Source organism: Pan troglodytes, chromosome 1 (genome assembly GCF_028858775.2).
Source record: "Pan troglodytes isolate AG18354 chromosome 1, NHGRI_mPanTro3-v2.0_pri, whole genome shotgun sequence".
Taxonomy (NCBI): domain Eukaryota; kingdom Metazoa; phylum Chordata; class Mammalia; order Primates; family Hominidae; genus Pan; species Pan troglodytes.
In genome coordinates, this window is record NC_072398.2 from 221,671,404 (window position 1) to 221,688,699 (window position 17,296).

At 42.2% G+C, this 17,296-nt stretch overlaps 1 protein-coding gene across 12 annotated transcripts in view; it reads right to left on the reverse strand.

Annotated features, from left to right (window-relative positions):
• KIF1B (kinesin family member 1B) overlaps positions 1–17,296 on the reverse strand; it is a 172,048-nt gene that overhangs the window by 54,547 nt on the left and 100,205 nt on the right. For 8 of the 12 annotated variants that reach the window (XM_024345208.3, XM_054664536.2, XM_024345185.3 and 5 more), the window contains 5 exon segments: positions 7,648–7,741; positions 5,921–6,069; positions 3,715–3,893; positions 2,884–3,021; positions 1,423–1,671 (listed from right to left, as the gene is read on the reverse strand). In XM_024345208.3, coding sequence (XP_024200976.1) covers positions 1,423–1,671; positions 2,884–3,021; positions 3,715–3,893; positions 5,921–6,069; positions 7,648–7,741 — 809 coding nt within the window. 12 annotated transcript variants of the gene reach the window in all.

The following is a 17,296-nucleotide window of genomic DNA, read 5'->3' on the forward strand; positions in this document are numbered from 1 at the left end:
ATTAAAGTTAAATTTAATACTTTTAAACCTGGACATACTTTTTGGTTAATCCAATGCGTGCTCTACTGTTGAACTTGTAATTTAAATTACCTCAGCATGAAGGCTGGAGATGAACAAAGACACCAGTATTAGGAACATGTGCATAGAGAGTTCTGCATCACTGAAAGATGGATGCACAAACTGAGAGCCAGAGACAATGCCTCAGTTTGGTGAACTAGTCTTAACACAAAGCAGTTTCATATAGCACCGAACAAATATTCATTGTTTTTTTTTTTTTTTTGAGACGGAGTTTCGCTCTTGTCACCCAGGCTGGAGTGCAGTTGTGCAATCTTGTCTCACTGCAACCTCTGCCTCCCGGGTTCAAGTGATTCTCCTGCCTCAGCCTCCCAAGTAGCTGGGATTAGAGGCACCCGCCACCATGCCCGGCTAATTTTTTGTATTTTTAGTAGAGACGGGGTTTTACCGTGTTGGGCAGGCTGGTCTCAAACTCCTGACCTCAGGTGACCCGGCCGCCTTGGCCTCCCAAACTGCTGGATTACAGATGTGAGCCACCACACCCAGCCTAATTTTTGTATTTTTAGTAGAGACGGGTTTCATGGGTCACGTTGGTCTCAAACTCCTGACCTCAGGTTATCCACCCACCTCAGCCTCCCAAAGTGCTGGGATTACAGGTGTGAGCCAAAGTGCTAGGATTACAGGGGTGAGCCACCGTGCCTGGCCAATATTCACTGCTGATGGGGTCAATAGATGATTTTCTGAGCTTTATCATTATAAACCCTATAGGTTAAAATTTTAGCAGATGCCAAAGATCCGTAGATAGGCTCAGTGAAACTGGCCGAAGACAGGCATCCGTTTTAGGTAAAGGAGAAGCTTAACTTTCCTGATTCTTTTTAGGATTCAGTAGACTAAGCAAAAAATAAATTTAACTCTACTCCTGAATCTACTTTTGTCCTCTGACTCCTGCAGTACCACAAATTCTTCAGCCAAACCTTGGCCTCACTCTGCCCCCTCTCTCATGTTACCTCCATATGCTTTTTCAATCACAATCCTTTAAAAAGGAAACATCTAGACCATAATACTATTCACTGAACCCACTACGTTTGACTCTTAGCTTTACTTTCTCCTTTGGGGTTCCCTTCTTCAGAACAAAATTACTGGGCAATTTAAGACAAGGTGTCTTCCATGCAGTCTTCATATATTGCTACGTATTGTGCTGAGTAGACTGAGGACCTCACACACAATGCCTGAGAACCATCTCAACCAGACCAGCACTGACTAAGAGCTTGAAGTATTGGAGAACTTGAAAAAGAGCATTCATGAGTTGAATTGGCTAATGCAAGGTTATCCAAAATTGTGCAAGCAGGGAGGCCTTCAGAGCAAGAGCTGGTCCCTTTTCGCCTTTCTCACAATAACCTCACCAACCTTCCCACTAAAATGAACCAAGGGGATCGGTCGTAAAACGGGTCATGCCCGTCACTGAAGAGATCTGATCCCTCCTCCGTCCCTGCGTCAGAGCCGGCGTCATCCACGAATGCCTCATCATCAAAATCCTCCATCTCATCTTGCTGCTCGTCAGCCAGCTCAGTGATGTCGGAATCGGCCGTGGAAAAAGTGGGGGAGGGTGTGCGGTCGGCAAGGCGCTCATTCACACAGCCGTGGAAAATGGGGGAGCTAGACACCAGGTAAGACGCCAATTAACACAGCCAGGGAGAGAGGAATAGTTGGTTAAACAGGAAGCAATAGGTGCCAACAGGACAGAATCCACTGGGGAATCAACACAATAAAAGCAAATGGAAAAGCAAAAGGATAAAATAAGCATAAATCATTTGGGTCAGGTGAAAGGGAACAAGGGCAAGTTGAAAAAGTTATGTAAGGACTAATCCTTAGAATAAGAAAAGCAAAGGAAACACGTGAGTAGACCATCCTAGGTAAATACTGTGCTATAACACGTTTACATTCTCCAGTTCACATAAAAGATCAGCATCCAGGCCTCAAAGGACCCACTCAACATCAAAGTGAAACAAGAAGGCTTTCAGTCTTTACTGAAATTCTCACGTCATTTTGGAGCAGAAACCAAAATGGATGAAATGGCATATGGCAAAGCAGCATGTGCTTTGCTAGGGTAAGATGTGTTTGGCCAATTCATCTCTTTGAAAAACTACTTTGCTATCAGAGTAGAGTGGAAAAGATTTACTTCATTTCCACAACATACTATGACTTCGGCAACTCCTTTTTACCCAGCTTCTTTAAAAAACATCACAGGGTTTTCTGCAATTGAAAAAGCAATTCAAATTCTGAAATCATAAGCTCAAAGTTAAATTTCCCTGCTTTGAAAATCTGAAAACCTCTAAGAACACTTGACTCAATATGGACTCATAGAGGCACTATGTGTTTTCATTAAGTGCTGGAAATAATGTATAAAAAATGAGGCTGAAGGGGACTACCAAGGTGCAATTAATTTACCCTTGCAATGACTAAAGTGGGATGAATTGCTTTTTAAAAAAAAGAAAAACAAATCAGATCACGAAGAGATTGTGTCTGATAAGCTGTACTATGAATTTAAACTGTGTAGGATACAGGCATAAGTTTTCTTTTCCTTCTAAATTTATCTTAATCAATTACAGAACACTTTGTAAGTTTAAAGTCAGGGAAGATTTAAATACTTTGGCTGAAAGTTTGAGAGTCGAAACAAAAATGCCTGCTGCATATAACTGAAGGGAAATATACCAAATGACGCAGTGGTTGTGAGGGGATAAGATTATAGATAAGGCCTTTTTACATCTTTTTTTTTTCCTCTTAACTTTTTATATTATCTGCTCAGGTTTTAAACACTTAAAACTATTCATTATTTTAAAAGAAGACATCAACAAAATCATCACATACCTCCCCACAAGTTTGAACCAGTGGAACCGATCATAGAAGGGATCGCTGCCAGTCACAGTGGTTTCGCTTTCGTCTTGGGCACTGGAGGCCATCTCCCCTGCCCTATCATACATCTCTCGCATCAAATCCAGCCTCTGCCTATTTAGTAAACACAAAGCACATTGGGTTAATATAATGAGATTGCATTAAACTTTCACTTTGGAAGCATCTTCCGTTCAAGATTTTCTTCAAAAAAAAAAAGGAGTTGCTCCCACTGTTTAATGTTACTAAAAAGAATGAAGCCCAAAAATACAGAAACCAACACTCAGTATCTGAAGTGTCTTGATTCTAGAGATAAGCCATCAAAAGTCAAGAATGGCCACCTATCCTCTACCGGGTGAAAAGTCATAAGGGGGAATATTGTAGGTCAACTGTATGTGACATCTCAAATACACTGAGACGGGGGAAATACCTCATTATACTACATGTAAAAGAAGCCAGATTATAACTTCCATGTTTATTATTGATTATCCTGAGGTCCAGGATAGAAAAGATAAATAAGTTCCAAATCTGAAACAGAAATATGATGAAACTGGAATATTTAAAATTTAAAGGAGGGTCTATGGAGGGTAAACTTAAATATCTACAAATGTCAGAGTGTGTGAGGAGTGCATTTATTCACTTAAAAGAAAACAGATGGATGGTAATACCATTGGCCAGCAACAGCATTTAGAAAGTACAGGGAAGTAAGCAACAGTGTCCTCAGAGAGAGGAGAGCTGGAGGGAGCTCACTTGAGCAGGTCATTGTTATTTCCTAAATAAAACAACCAGCCTTTATGAATGTTTTCATACTTGAGTTTCTCCAAAGACCAATAGTGTGTTGCTCCATTCTTCAAATCCTGGACTTCTACTGCTACCACTGTGCGAGGGAAAGGCCTGTCCTCATGAGTTTTTTCCATCTCAGTGGGAAGTAATTCAGGAGGCAAAGGGGAGTACAGTGTGTCAGTCAGCAGAACAAACTGAAACTGCACCTGAATAGAAAGAATAAACCATTGACAAATGGTTTTCAGCAAGCAAGCTTCAGAGATGAGACGATACAATCATACCCAATGGGAAAGAGGTAGAATGTGCTCAACAAATATCTTGTGACTAACTTTCTACTGAAAAATATGGCCACCTGTTAGCAGTCATAGGGAATAACCCTAACTTCAAATTAAGCTATTTAAGGACTTTGTTTTCCTAGCCTGGCAGTGTTTTTGCACATACGAAAATCTTCTTGAGGGGAGGCACGGTGGGGACAAGGTTACACTCTGTCACCCAGGCTGGGTGCAGTGATGCAATCACAGAGCACTGTAGCCTCCACCTCCTAGGCTCAGGTGATCCTACCATCTCAGCCTCCTGAGTACCTGGGACTACAGGCATGCATCACCAGCCTAGCTGATTTTTAAAAATTTTTTGTAGAGATGGGGTTTAACCACATTGCCCAGGCTGGTCTTGAACTCCTGAGCTCAAATGATCCACCCACCTCGGCGGCTCAGATCACAGGCACAACCCACCACACCCGGCATAAAATCTTTATAAATACATTTTGATTGAATGAATGAAGACTTTTATAGAATTTATACCAGAGAACAAAAGGTCGACCACAAAATGCATATCTAGTCCCTCACTAATGAGAGAGGATGAAAACACAGCAAGGTTTCCCATTTTAAATTCAGAGGATTGCAACTACTGCTCTTAAAAGCGTTTATTTGGCTGGGCATGGAAGTTCACACCTGTAATCCCAGCACACTAGAAGGCCGAGGCGGAAGGATCACTTGAGCCCAGGAGTTTGAGACCAGCCTAGGCAACACAGTGAGACCCTGTCTCTACAAACTGAGCCCAGCCCAGAAGGTGGAGGCAGTAGTGAGCCATAATTGCGCCACTGTACTCCAGCCTGGGCGACAGAGCCAGATCCTATCTCATAAAAAAAAGTGTTTAATAAATATGGTTTTATAAAAGTGTTTAATAAATATGGTACTTCACGACATCGCATCATTTATTTCTCCCTACCACGTTATAGTTTCACCAACAATTATTAAACAATTATTTAATATTAATTAAATGCTATGCACAGTAGTAAGAAAAAAAGACAGTTACTGCCTTTATTTAGTCTACTTGAGGAGAGGAGTGGCTAATAAATAATTATAAAATGAGAAAGGCTGCCGAGATTATGAATGAAGAACATATCGTATTCCCTAAAACTAGAATTTAGTTTTAGGAGAAGATAATTAATTTCCCCAAAGTTAGGTGGTCCATGCTCTTACCTACTACACAATATGGTCTTCCACTGTAATCTTAGCAGTGAAGAAACTGATAAACACGGGGGCATACAGAAGACTGAATCTAAGGTTTGGTGTGAAGTTTTGGTACTACTTACAAAAATGAATAACATTTATTGCCTTTTACCATGCCAGACACTATAAGTGCTTTATGCATATGCCCATTTTCATTCCTCACAAAATCCCTTGGTGCCAGGTACTGCTGCCAACCCCATTATGTAGATGGGGGAATGGAGGCACAGGGCTAGGGGGATCAACACCACTCGTGGAGCTGGGACTGGAACCTGGACTGTCTGGGTCCAGGGTGCATGTGCTTGTCCACTACACAGCAGTGCCTCTCAGACCCTAGAGGAGAAGCAGATCAATGGCAAAGGGGCATACCAAACTTAGAGGTGCAAACTTAATAACAGAAAAGTGGAAGAAAATTAAAATTATTCAGAAACCCAAGAGAAGTATTTTTCTATTACTATGTTTCTCTAGTTTTTGTAGGAATATAGTCTATTTGTAAAATAAGGTAGAAAACATCTTTTTTTTAAAAAATTTTATTTAACAAAAATTTAATTAGCACCTACTATGTTCCAGGCCCATATATTAAATAAAGACATATATAAAGCTGTTTTATAGCACAAAGCAGCTGAGTTCCCCCAAAGGAAAGGTTAATTCAAGGTGAGAGCCCAGATGCTCCCACAGCAGGCTCGGCTTTGCCTCCAGCTCTCCTGTGTCCTCCTGCTCCATACCTTCTTTTTCAGTTCCACACTGATGGCATTGGCCTCCTTTAGGTACACGGCATTGCCCCAGAGTAAGTCCCGTAATGAAGTAAACTGATGAGACTTCCATTTCCGGAAGGCCCATTGGGCCAACTCAAATTCATGCTGTGTCCAAGGAACTGAAAGAATGAATGATGCATATTTAATGGCAATCTTACAACTATATAAAAATTACACCTCTCTTCTAGCTTATCTCTTTTACCAAGGTGAGGTGTTTTCCAGTTTCTCTCCATTCAGCCGCTTTTGTTTCTTTTTAGTAAAGCTTACCAAATTCTGTTGATATTATGAAAGCAATATATACATTTCAGAAAATCTTTAAAAATCCTACTTTTGCATTTATTTAAAATAATACAACAAAGAAATAAATTTTTCTTTTTTTTAAAAAAAGGTATAACATGTGGCCACAATAAAAAAAAATACTCCTAGCTAGGCACAGTGGCTCACGTCTATAATCCCAGCACTTTGGAAGGCAGAGGTAGGCGGATCACCTGAGGTCAGGGGTTTGAGGCCAGCCTGGCCAACATGGAGAAACCCCATCTCTACTAAAATTACAAAAATTAGCCAGGCGTGGTGGCACGCACCTGTAGTCCCAGCTACTCAGGAGGCTGAGGCATGAGAATTGCTTGAACCCAGGAAGCAGAGGTTGCAGTGAGCCAAGACTGCACCACTGCACTAAAGCCTGGGTGACAAAGTGAGACTCTGTCTCAAAAAAAAAAGACAAACTCCTGACCTCTGTTACATTGTATGACTTCATATATTTCTTTTTTTTTTTTCTGTTACAGAGAGAAAAAAGGTACCATCTCACTTATTTAAAAATAAGAAATTCGCTGGGCGCAGTGGCTCATGCCTGTAATCCCATTACTTTGAGAGGCCATGGCAGGCAGATCACCTGAGGTCAGGAGTTTGAGACCAGTCTGACCAACATGGTGAAACCCCATCTCCACTAAAAACACAAAATTAGCTGGGCGTGGTGGCGCATCCCTGTAATCCCAACTATTTAGGAGGCTGAGGCAGGAGGCGGAGGTTGCAGTGAGCTAAGACTGCGCCATTGCACTCCAGCGTGGGCGACAAGAACAAAACTCTGTCTCAAAAATAAATAAGTAAATAAATAAATAAGAAATGTAATACATAAATTAAGAGTTCCTTCAAAGTTAGTTTGAAGCCTTGAGATTGCCAAGAGGTTGGGTAGAAAAACGAATTGTGATAAGTGTTCACACTGCATTATAAGGCAATAAGTAATAATGAAAGCCCTAACTCAACTAAGAAATGCTGGAAAATCTAAGATAGGCAAACATGACTAAGCAATATGATTAGAAATTTGCCAGAAATGGCTTCAAATTGAACAGACTGTCTTAACAAAGATTCAGCTCTATATTTGTAATGGATATCTAAAAGTCACATCTACAGCAATATGAGAGACAGTGCAGGTCAACTTCCTAAGGGATTTAAATGAACATGTGCTCAGAAACTGTGCGAAGGTCTAAGAACACCATCACTCCCATCCCCACCTCATAAAATACAGCCTGGATTCTCAACACTGCACATCTATTCAATCATCTGTAAACTGGCTCAGTAAAATGTCAATAAATGATAGGGCCAACTAAGAGGAATCCAGCTTTGATTATGCATAAATGACTAATTTGATAATATAACTTCAAAAAGATATACACAGGAAACTTTCGGTCTCTAGATTTCACCTTCTTCCTCTTCTTCCTCCTCTTCAGTTGTTTCTGCAGCCAGGGATCGGGTTTCAACCTGCTTCTGCAAGGCCTGCAATTTACTCTCATAGTCCTGAATGAAAAGAAAGGAGATAACATGTAGGAGAGGGAAGAAATAAGAGGGCAGGGAAGGAGAAATGGAAGGAATATTGGGGGAAGTAGAGAAAGCAAAGGACAAGGAAAAGAGACAAAGGCAGGAAACAATAATAAAAAGACATACAGAGAAATGTTTAGGAAAAAAACCCACAAAGCACACAAGATGGTCTGTAATGGGTAAATGTTAAAAAGAAAAAACTCACTGCAGTATGTTTCTACTCCCTCAAAGACTCAAGAGTTCTTTATCTGGGGTAGTGGTAGGAGAAAGGGGGAATTTTTAGGTGAAATAACACGTGTATACCTTAAGCGTTAGAATATATTCAAGTAATATCTTATATATCAATAAATTCCAGAGAAAAACAATATTGAAAAAGATTAAATTCACCAGTATCATAAAAAATCTCAATTATCTAACTCTTTGGAAGGAAAAAAAATTAAGATTGTAGACTTTGATGCTTCCTCTGAGTGAAAAATTACTATCTTTGATCAGTAGGATGAGTTTAGCCTTCAGGTAACCAAAAGCTCATAGTGCTATTAGGACTGAAATAATTTATAGACTGCATTTAGTTATTCAAGTAAGACACTTTATTTTCAATATGCAACTATAAGATGGATTACTGACCGGGTGCAGTGGCTCACACCTGTAATCCCAGCACTTTGGGAGGCCGAGGTGGGTGATCACCTGAGGTCGGGAGTTCGAGACCAGCCTGACCAACATGGAGAAACCCTGTCTCTACTAAAAATACAAAAATTAGCTGGCCATGGTGGCACGTGCCTATAATCCCAGCTACTTGGGAGGATGAGGCAGGAGAATCACTTGAACCCGGGAGGCAGAGGTTGAAGTGAACAGAGATCGCGCCACTGCACTCCAGCCTGGAGACAGAGCGAGACTCTGTCTCAAAAAAAAAAAAAAAAAGGATTATTGTAATACAAATCAGATGTATCCTTCATTTTTCCATCTACTCCATGCGTTTTTCAATAAGGGTAATATCACCCCAAAGGGGCCAAAAAATGGTTCTCAGAGGATGAAAAAAATCTCAGTCTTTTAATATATGAAGTACAAATATAATCAGTATACAGATATGTAGTATATCTGAGGTATTAAACTCTCATGGTGGGCAGAGAATAGGGGACAAATGTCTAAAAAGTTTCCTTAGGTTGTTAATTTGAAAAACTTGAATTTTAGTGAAAATAAAATAAGTAGGGTTAAGAAAGAGACCTTCAAACAGCGCAATACTAAATTACAGCATAAGCATAGCATTTTAAGATTTACTGCCAGGGTTTCCTCCTTCTTTTTTGAGATGGAGTCTCACTCTATTATTGTCCAGGCTGGAGTGCAATGGCGCAATCTTGGCTCACTGCAACATCCACCTCCCGGGTTCAAGCGATTCTCCTGCCTCAGCTTCCTCAGTAGCTGGAACTACAGGTGCCCTGCCTCAGCTTCCTCAGTAGCTGGGACTACAGGTGCCCGCCACCATGCCCGGCTAATTTTTATATTTTAGTAGAGATGGGTTTTCACCATGTTGGCCAGGCTGATCTCGAACTCCTGACCTCACGATCTGCCCACCTTGGCCTCCCAAAGTGCTGGGATTACAGGCGTGAGCCACCGCACCCAGCCCTGCTTCTTTTGGTTCCCTAGCAGTGACCCAATTACAGGCTGTCATGAGACAAAGGGTATAAGTATGACCATCCACTGTTTCCAAACAGAGCTCTCCAAGTCCCACATCAAACATTCCATGCATCACAAAGCACTGCTGAAAGCCATTTAGCAAACTCCATTACAAAAGGAGCTCCCAAGCAATGCTCAGAAGGATGCAAATATCCTCTATGGTTCTGGTCGTTTGTCAGTTATTCTCACAAAGGAAGTGTTCTCTTTAGATGGGCAGGCAGTGACCAAGACCACGAACCAACTACATAGCTCTACTAGATATCTAAACACACTTTTTTAGGAGACTACATGTTATGAAAAAAAAGAAAAAAAAATTAAACTGGTAAGAGGCTTGGGTTTGGGGTCCTGGCACTTGTTCTTACTAGCCTTCTAATTCTGAGAAAGTTAAATTCTCTCTAAACCTCATCTTCTTCATCTTTAAATGAAGATTTTAGCATTTGACCTGCCTACCCACACAGTACTAGAGGAAGGACCAAGAGATGAACCATTTTAAAAACACGTGAAAGCCCTCTTACATGGTAATACAATATCAAAATGTCAGGCAATTTTTTTTTTTTGAGGTGGAGTCTCACTCTGTCACCCAGGTTGGAGTGCAGTGATGCGATCTCGGCTCACCACAACCTCTGCCTCCCAGGTTCAAGCAATTCTCCTGCCTCAGCCTCCCAAGTAGCTGGGACTACAGGTGCACGCCACCGTGCCTGGCTAATTTTTTGTATTTTTAGTAGAGACAGGGTTTCACTATGTTGGCCAGGCTGGTCTCGAACTCCTTACCTCGTGATCCGCCCACCTCGGCCTCCCAAAGTGCTGGGATTATAGATGTGAGCCAGTGTGCCTGGCCTCAGGCAATGTTTTTTTATAAAAGGTTATTGTTTAAGCATACTTAGCACCTAGATCTTGGTTTCTAAGTACCACTGCCACTGAAAGGAACCAGGGTTCCTTGAAAAAAATAGCTGCTTCCAGGTCTGAAGCAAGGAAAGTACAAGGTGAGTCTGAAACATTTTGTGTCAGAAAGGATGGAAGAACTCAAACACCACTGGGGCCACTTCAAAAGGACACAGGATCCCACTGGCCAATAAATCAACAGAAAAATAATACAGTACATTGAATATAGAAAGAATTCATGATTCCATGGTGATACTGAAAGAAGGAGAGGAAAAGGGGAAACTCTTCTTTAAGTAAACATTTTTAAAAAGCTAGCTAATTACCAGGCATGGGGCATGCACCTGTTCATTTCAGCTATTCGAGAGGCTGAGGCTGAGGCAGTCACTGGCCTCCCAAAGTGCTGGGATTACAGGTGTGAGCCACCATGCCCAGCCCCTGGGATCCCTGGAGCCCAGGAGTTGAAGGCTGTAGTGCGCTATGATCAGGCCTGTGAATAGCCACTCCAGCCTGGGCAACACAGCAAGATCCCATCTGAAAAACAAAAAACCAAAAAAAAGGTGGCTAATAAATGCAGAAGAAATGGCAATTGGAAAATCACCATATTGTAACCCCAGATGTAATAACTGAATCAAGAAAGGATAATAAATACTAAAATAGGCCAAGCACAGTGACTCAACGCCTATAATCCCAGCACTTCGGGAGGCTGAGGCAGGCAAACTGCTTGAGCCCAGGAATTCCAGACTGGCCTGGGCAACATGGCCAAACCCCATGTCTACAAAAGAATACAAAAATTATCCAGGTGTGATGGCACACACCTGTAGTCCCAGCTACTAGAGGGGCTGAGGTAGGAGGATCACTTGAGCCCGGGAGGCGGAGGGTGCAGTGAGCTGAGATCGTGCCACTGTACTCCAGCCTGGGCTACAGAGCAAGAGACCCCATCTTAAAAACAACAACAATAACAACAAACAACAAAAAGCTAAAATAATTGAGTAAAAGATGCATGGGAAACAGAATATGCATACGATCCAAAGTCCATGCCCAGATATCTATTAGTAAGAAGGGAAATGATACATTTACAATGGAGAGAGCTGGGAAACATCACATTAACCAAATTTACCAAACTTTAACATTATTGATAATAGGACAAATTGACATTTTATGTCTACTGATGTGATGCAACAGGAAGTACACAACATCACCATTATAGCAATCTTTTTCCTTTTTTTTGGAGACAGGGTCTCCCTCTGTCACCCAGGCTGGGGTGCAATGGTACAATCATAGCTCACTATAACCTTGACCTCTCAGGCTCAAGTGATCCTCCTGCCTCAGCCTCCCAAGTAGCTGGGACTACAAGAGTGAGCCAACGTGCCTAGCCCCTTTATAGCTTTTTTTTTTTTTTTGAGATGGAGTTTTGCTCTGTCACCCAGGCTGGAGTGCAGTGGCACAATCTCAGCTCACTATAACCTCTGCCTCCCAGGTTCAAGCAATTCTCCTGCCTCAGCCTCCCAAGTAGCTGGGACTACAGGTGTGCACCACCATGCCCAGTTAAATTTTGTATTTTTAATAGAGAGGGGGTTTTACCATGTTGGCCAGGCTGGTCTGGAACTCCTGACCTCAGGTGATCCACCCGTCTCGGCCTCCCAAAGCGCTGGGATTAGAGGCGTGAGCCACTGCACCCGGCCCCTTTATAGCATTCTTAACAAAAAGATTTAACTTGAATCTAATATTGAGGAAATAATCAGACAAATCAGAATGTGGCCTAGACAATTCAAAAATACCAGTATAATGAAAGATTTAAAAAATCATAACCAAATGAAATATATAAACCTTGACTGGATCTTGGATTAAAACACTCTCTTTCCTAATTTTTGATTTAATTAACGAAATTTGAAAATGGACTGTACATGATATAATATTGAATCAATATTGAATCAGTATTAAATTTCCTAGATGGGATAGTGGTATTAGGAGAATATTCCTGGCTGGGTGCAGTGGCTCATGCCTGTAATCCCAGCACTTTGGGAGGCCGAGGCAGGCAGATCACCTGAGGTCAGGAGTTCAAGACCAGCCTGGCCAACATGGTGAAACCCCATCTCTACAAAAACACAAAATTAGCTGGGCATGATAGCAGGTGCCTGTAGTCCCAGCTACTTGGGAGGCTGAGGCGGGAGAATCACTTCAACCCGGGAGGTGTAGTTTGCAGTGAGCTGAGATTGCACCATTGCTCTAGCCTGGGCGACAGAGTGAGACTCCGTCTTAAAAAAAAAAAAAAAAAAAAAAAAAGAATATTCTTGATTTTAAGAGATAAGCATGGAAGTATTTGGGGTAAACTGTCATGATATCTATAATTTTCACATAATTCAGGAAAAATATATAAGTATGGGTATACAAAAGTTCATTATAGTTTTTTTTTCAGCTTCTCTGTTTCAAATGTCTCAAAAAGCTGGGGAGTCGGGGAAAAACTATACATTACATGGAATTATTATAGCAAAAAGAGAAAGCTGCTGCTTTACCTAAAAATCATCAGGTAGAAAAAAAATGTTAATACTTTATCTTGAGGATTTCTTCAAGAATAAGTTGACAGGCTGGTCAAACTACCAATGAATACAAAATTCTCAGACTCTGACAGTTAAGGTATGAGGATGACCTTCCCTAACAGCTGTGGCTGTGCTTTAGTAACCAAAACTAACATGAAAAGATTTCCCATAGCCCTATGAATCTAAAAAGTTTAACCGGGCCAGGTGTGGTGGCACATGCCTGTAATCCCAGCACTCTGGGAGGCAGAGGCGGGTGGATCACTTGAGCTCAGGAGTTTGAGACCAGTCTGGGCAACATAGTGAGACCCTGTTTCTGCTAAAAACACAAAAATTAGCCGGACTTAGTGGAGGGCATATGTAGTCCCAGTTACTCGGGACGCTAAGGTGGGAGGATCACTTGAGCCCAGGAAGTGGAGGTTGCAGTGAGCCAAGACTGTGCCACTCCACTCCAGCCTGGAGGACACAGCGAGACCCCATCTCAAAAACAACAACAAAAACAAACAAACAAAAAACTTTAACTGCATTTTGACCACAGTTGATAGTCAAAATATCAACATCATCTATTGAATTGGCCCCCTCCCCAAACCAGGCTACTTACGAGCTTTTAAAAAGGACACTGTATATCATCACCATTTCCCACAACAAATGGCTAATTAATGAGATTCACATACTATCGTTCTGTTCATTTTGTGACAAAAACTAATTACGGAAGGCACATTAAAAAATAATATATTTTGGCTGGACGCGGTGGCTCATGCCTGTAATCCCAGCACTTTGGGAGGCCGAGGCAGGTGAGTTAGGAGTTCGAGACCAGCCTGGCTGACTGGTGAAACCCCATCTCTACTAATGATACAAAAATTAGCTAGGCGTGGTGGCACACGCCGTAATCCCAGCTACTCAGAAGGCTGAGCAGGAGAACTGCTTGAACCCAGGAGGCAGAAGTTGCAGTGAGCCAAGATCTCGCCACTGCACTCCGGCCTGGGCAACAAGAGTGAAACTCTGTCTCAGTAATAATAATAATAATAATAATTTTTTCAGTAGACATTTATGTTTATAAGAAATCCTAATGGCCAAGCACGGTGGCTCACGCCTGTAATCTCAACACTTTGGGAGGCCAAGGTGGGCAGATCACGAGGTCAGGAGATCAAGACCATCCTGGCTAACACGGTGAAAACCCGTCTCTACTAAAACTACAAAAAATTAGCCGGGTGTGGTGGTGGGCACCTGTAGTCCCAGCTACTCGGGAGCCTGAGGCAGGAGAATGGTGTGAACCCAGGAGGCGGAGCTTGTAGTGAGCCGAGATTGCGCCACTGCACTCCAGCCTGGGCGACAGAGCGAGACTCCATCTCAAAAAAAAAAAAAAAAAAAAAAAAAAAAAAAAAATCCTAACTAGTTCAAAATATGCCCCATATTTATAAAGGCACAGCACTGGCTGTTCTCTCTACTAGAATGTTCTCTCCTACCTATCTACCCTGGTTTTTAAGCTTATTTTGTATCAGGAAGTGTTCTTAATGTTAAACATGAATTATTACAATCTTCTCAATAACCTTATAAAGATGGTACTAGGCTAGGCGTGGTGGCTCATGCCTGTAATCCCAGAACTTTGGGAGGCCAAGGTGGACGGATCACCTGAGGTCGGGAGTTTGAAACCAGTCTGGTCACCATGGCAAAACTCATCTCTACTAAAAATACAAAAAAATAAGTAGGGCGTGGTGGCGTGTGCCTGTAGTCTCAGCTACTTGGGAGGCTGAGCCACAAGAATCGCTTGAACCAGGGCAGCAGAGGTTGCAGTGAGCCAAGATCGTGTCACACACTCCAGCCTAGGTGACAGAGCAAGACTCTGTCTCAATAAAAAAACAAAAAACAAAACAAAACAAAAAAATAAAGATGGTACTATATAGTTAGCCTCATGTTAAAGAGAAAGAAAGAGGTTAAGCAAATGCTAAAAATGAGACTTGAGCCCAGGCAATCCAGAGCATGATTTTTAAACCATTATCCATCCATCCACTCAGCAAATACCTTTTGTGCTCCTACTATGTGCCAAATGCTAGTGGTCAATAAGACAAGGGTTCCATTGACAAAGGAGACAGAGATGATAAAGAGTAAACAAAATATAGACAGATTTTAGTGGCGAGTACTAGTATGAAGAAAGATAAAGATAAGGTTAGAGACTACCAGGGAGAAGAATGGGAGACAGACTTCTAGACTGAGTGGTCTGGGAAGTAGGTTAAGCAGGCAGAGGTCTTTGGCAGGGGTTATTCTACTCAAATTCATAGTAACAGCAAGTGCCAAGGTCCTGAAATGGAAAGGGGCACCACATATTTCAGGAAAAGCAAGAAAACTTGTGTGGATGGAATGGCAAGAGTAGGGAGACGGGTAGGAGATGCATCAGATGTAATCAGGTAGCAAATGGAGTATAGATGGCCTTATAGACCATGGTAAGGTCTGGGGATGTTATTCTAATGGAAACTGCTGGGTGGTTTAGAGCTGGGATATGTTTTAAAAACATTATTCTCTGTGGGACTTAGGAGGAACTATGGAAATAAGAAGAATGGTCATGAGGCTGTCACAGCACTGTCCAGCACTGTGGTGGCTTGCACCAGGGTATTAGCAGCAAAGGTGGTGAAAAGAGATGGAGTCAGGATATGTTTTACAGGGAGAGCAAACAGGATCTACTGATGATCTGATCATGGGATGTGAAGAAAAAGAGAAACTAAAGGTGACTTGGATTTGTGGCCTGAGCTAGCTGCTCCAGTTCAAATGATTTAAATGTAAGGTGCCTGGCAGTGATTTGGATGTCAGGCAGTAGTTGTGTATCAGCATCTAGAGCTCAGGGTAGGGGCCCAGGCTGGAGAGAGAGGACACCTGAGAGTCAGCAGAAGGCGAGGCAGGGCAGAGGTTTGCAGACAGAATGACTCCCTGGGACTGGCTCTGGCTCTCCCGCTGAGTAGCCGTGTTACACTGGGAAAGTATGTGAAAAGGGAATAAGCAATACCTACCTCACAGAAGAGGGGTGTTGTGAGGACTCAATGAGTCAAAACATGTAAAAGGTTTATGTGTATTAATACATGTAATACATGCTCAATATATGAGTTATCATTATCTTCACCATCAGTACAAAAATGGAAGGGGGAGCAGAGAAACATATAGAAATAGCCAAGGTCTGTGTCCACAGACCATGATGGAGCAGCTAGAAAGGTTCAAGGAAAAGAAGCCAAGAGAAGAAAGTGTCCCATGAAGAGCAGACAACTGTGTCAAATGCCAGAGACATTCAGTAAGATGAGGACTGAGAAAATGCACTGAATCTATCACCAAGAAGAGCTTTTGTGACTCTGATAAGAGCAGCTTTGGTGGTGAGGGGAGAACAAGAGTCTGACTAGATGAGTTCCAGCAAGAATGAGGATAGGAAATAATGAAAAGAAAAAATGGGGCCTGGAGCGGTGGCTCACACCCGTAATCCCAGCACTTTGGGAGGCTGAGACAGGTGGATCACCTGAGGTCAGGAGTTCAAGACCAGCCTAGCCAACATGGTGAGACCCCCGTCCGTCTCTACTAAAAATACAAAAATTAGCTCGGTGTGGTGGCGTTCACCTGTAGTCCCAGCTACTCAGGAGGCAGGAGAATTACTTGAACCCGGAAGGTAGAGGTTGCAGTAAGCTGAGATCGTGCCACTGCACTCCAGCCTGGGTGACAGAGTGAGACTCTATCTCAAAAAAAAAAAAAAAAAAAAAGAATGGGAGGTAGGCAAGTAGGACGTAATAAGTACAGAAAACTTTTGCAACTGGTGACATGTTTGCATGCTGGCAGGAATAATCCAGGAGAGAAACTGATGATGTAAAAGAGAAGGGGGTAAATGTTCAACAAGTTCTTGAGAGGGCATGGAATGCAGGGAGCAAGGGCTGGGCTAGGAGAGGATCAAGGACAGTTTATCCACTAACAGGAGGGAAAGCCCAGTACAGGTATGGATGGATGATGCAGGCAAAACTAGACAAAGGAAGAAAACAAAGTTTCTTCTGATTGCTTTTTTTCCTCAGTGAAACAAAAACATTGTCAGCTAAGAGCAATGAGAGGCCACTTTTCATTCCCAAAGGCACCCGCTAAACCCTTTCAGAGCACCTTGTGTTTTTCCATCATGGCACTTGTCACAAATGTACTGACTCACTACTGATGTGGTTATTACAGCTGTCTCCCTCCATAACTCTGAGAACTTTATGAGGCCAGGGACCACACATTTGTCACTTACCACTCATCCCAGCAACTGGCATATAACTGTCTTCTAGATCACATACACAGTCACATACTGATCTTTTAGATAAATATTTATCAGAAGTAGCTATCTTCTAGATCAGGGTCGGCAAACTATGGCCTTCGGGCTAGATCCAGCCCACTGCCTGTTTCTGTAAACACAGTTTGACTGGAACACGGCCACCCTTGTTCATTTCCA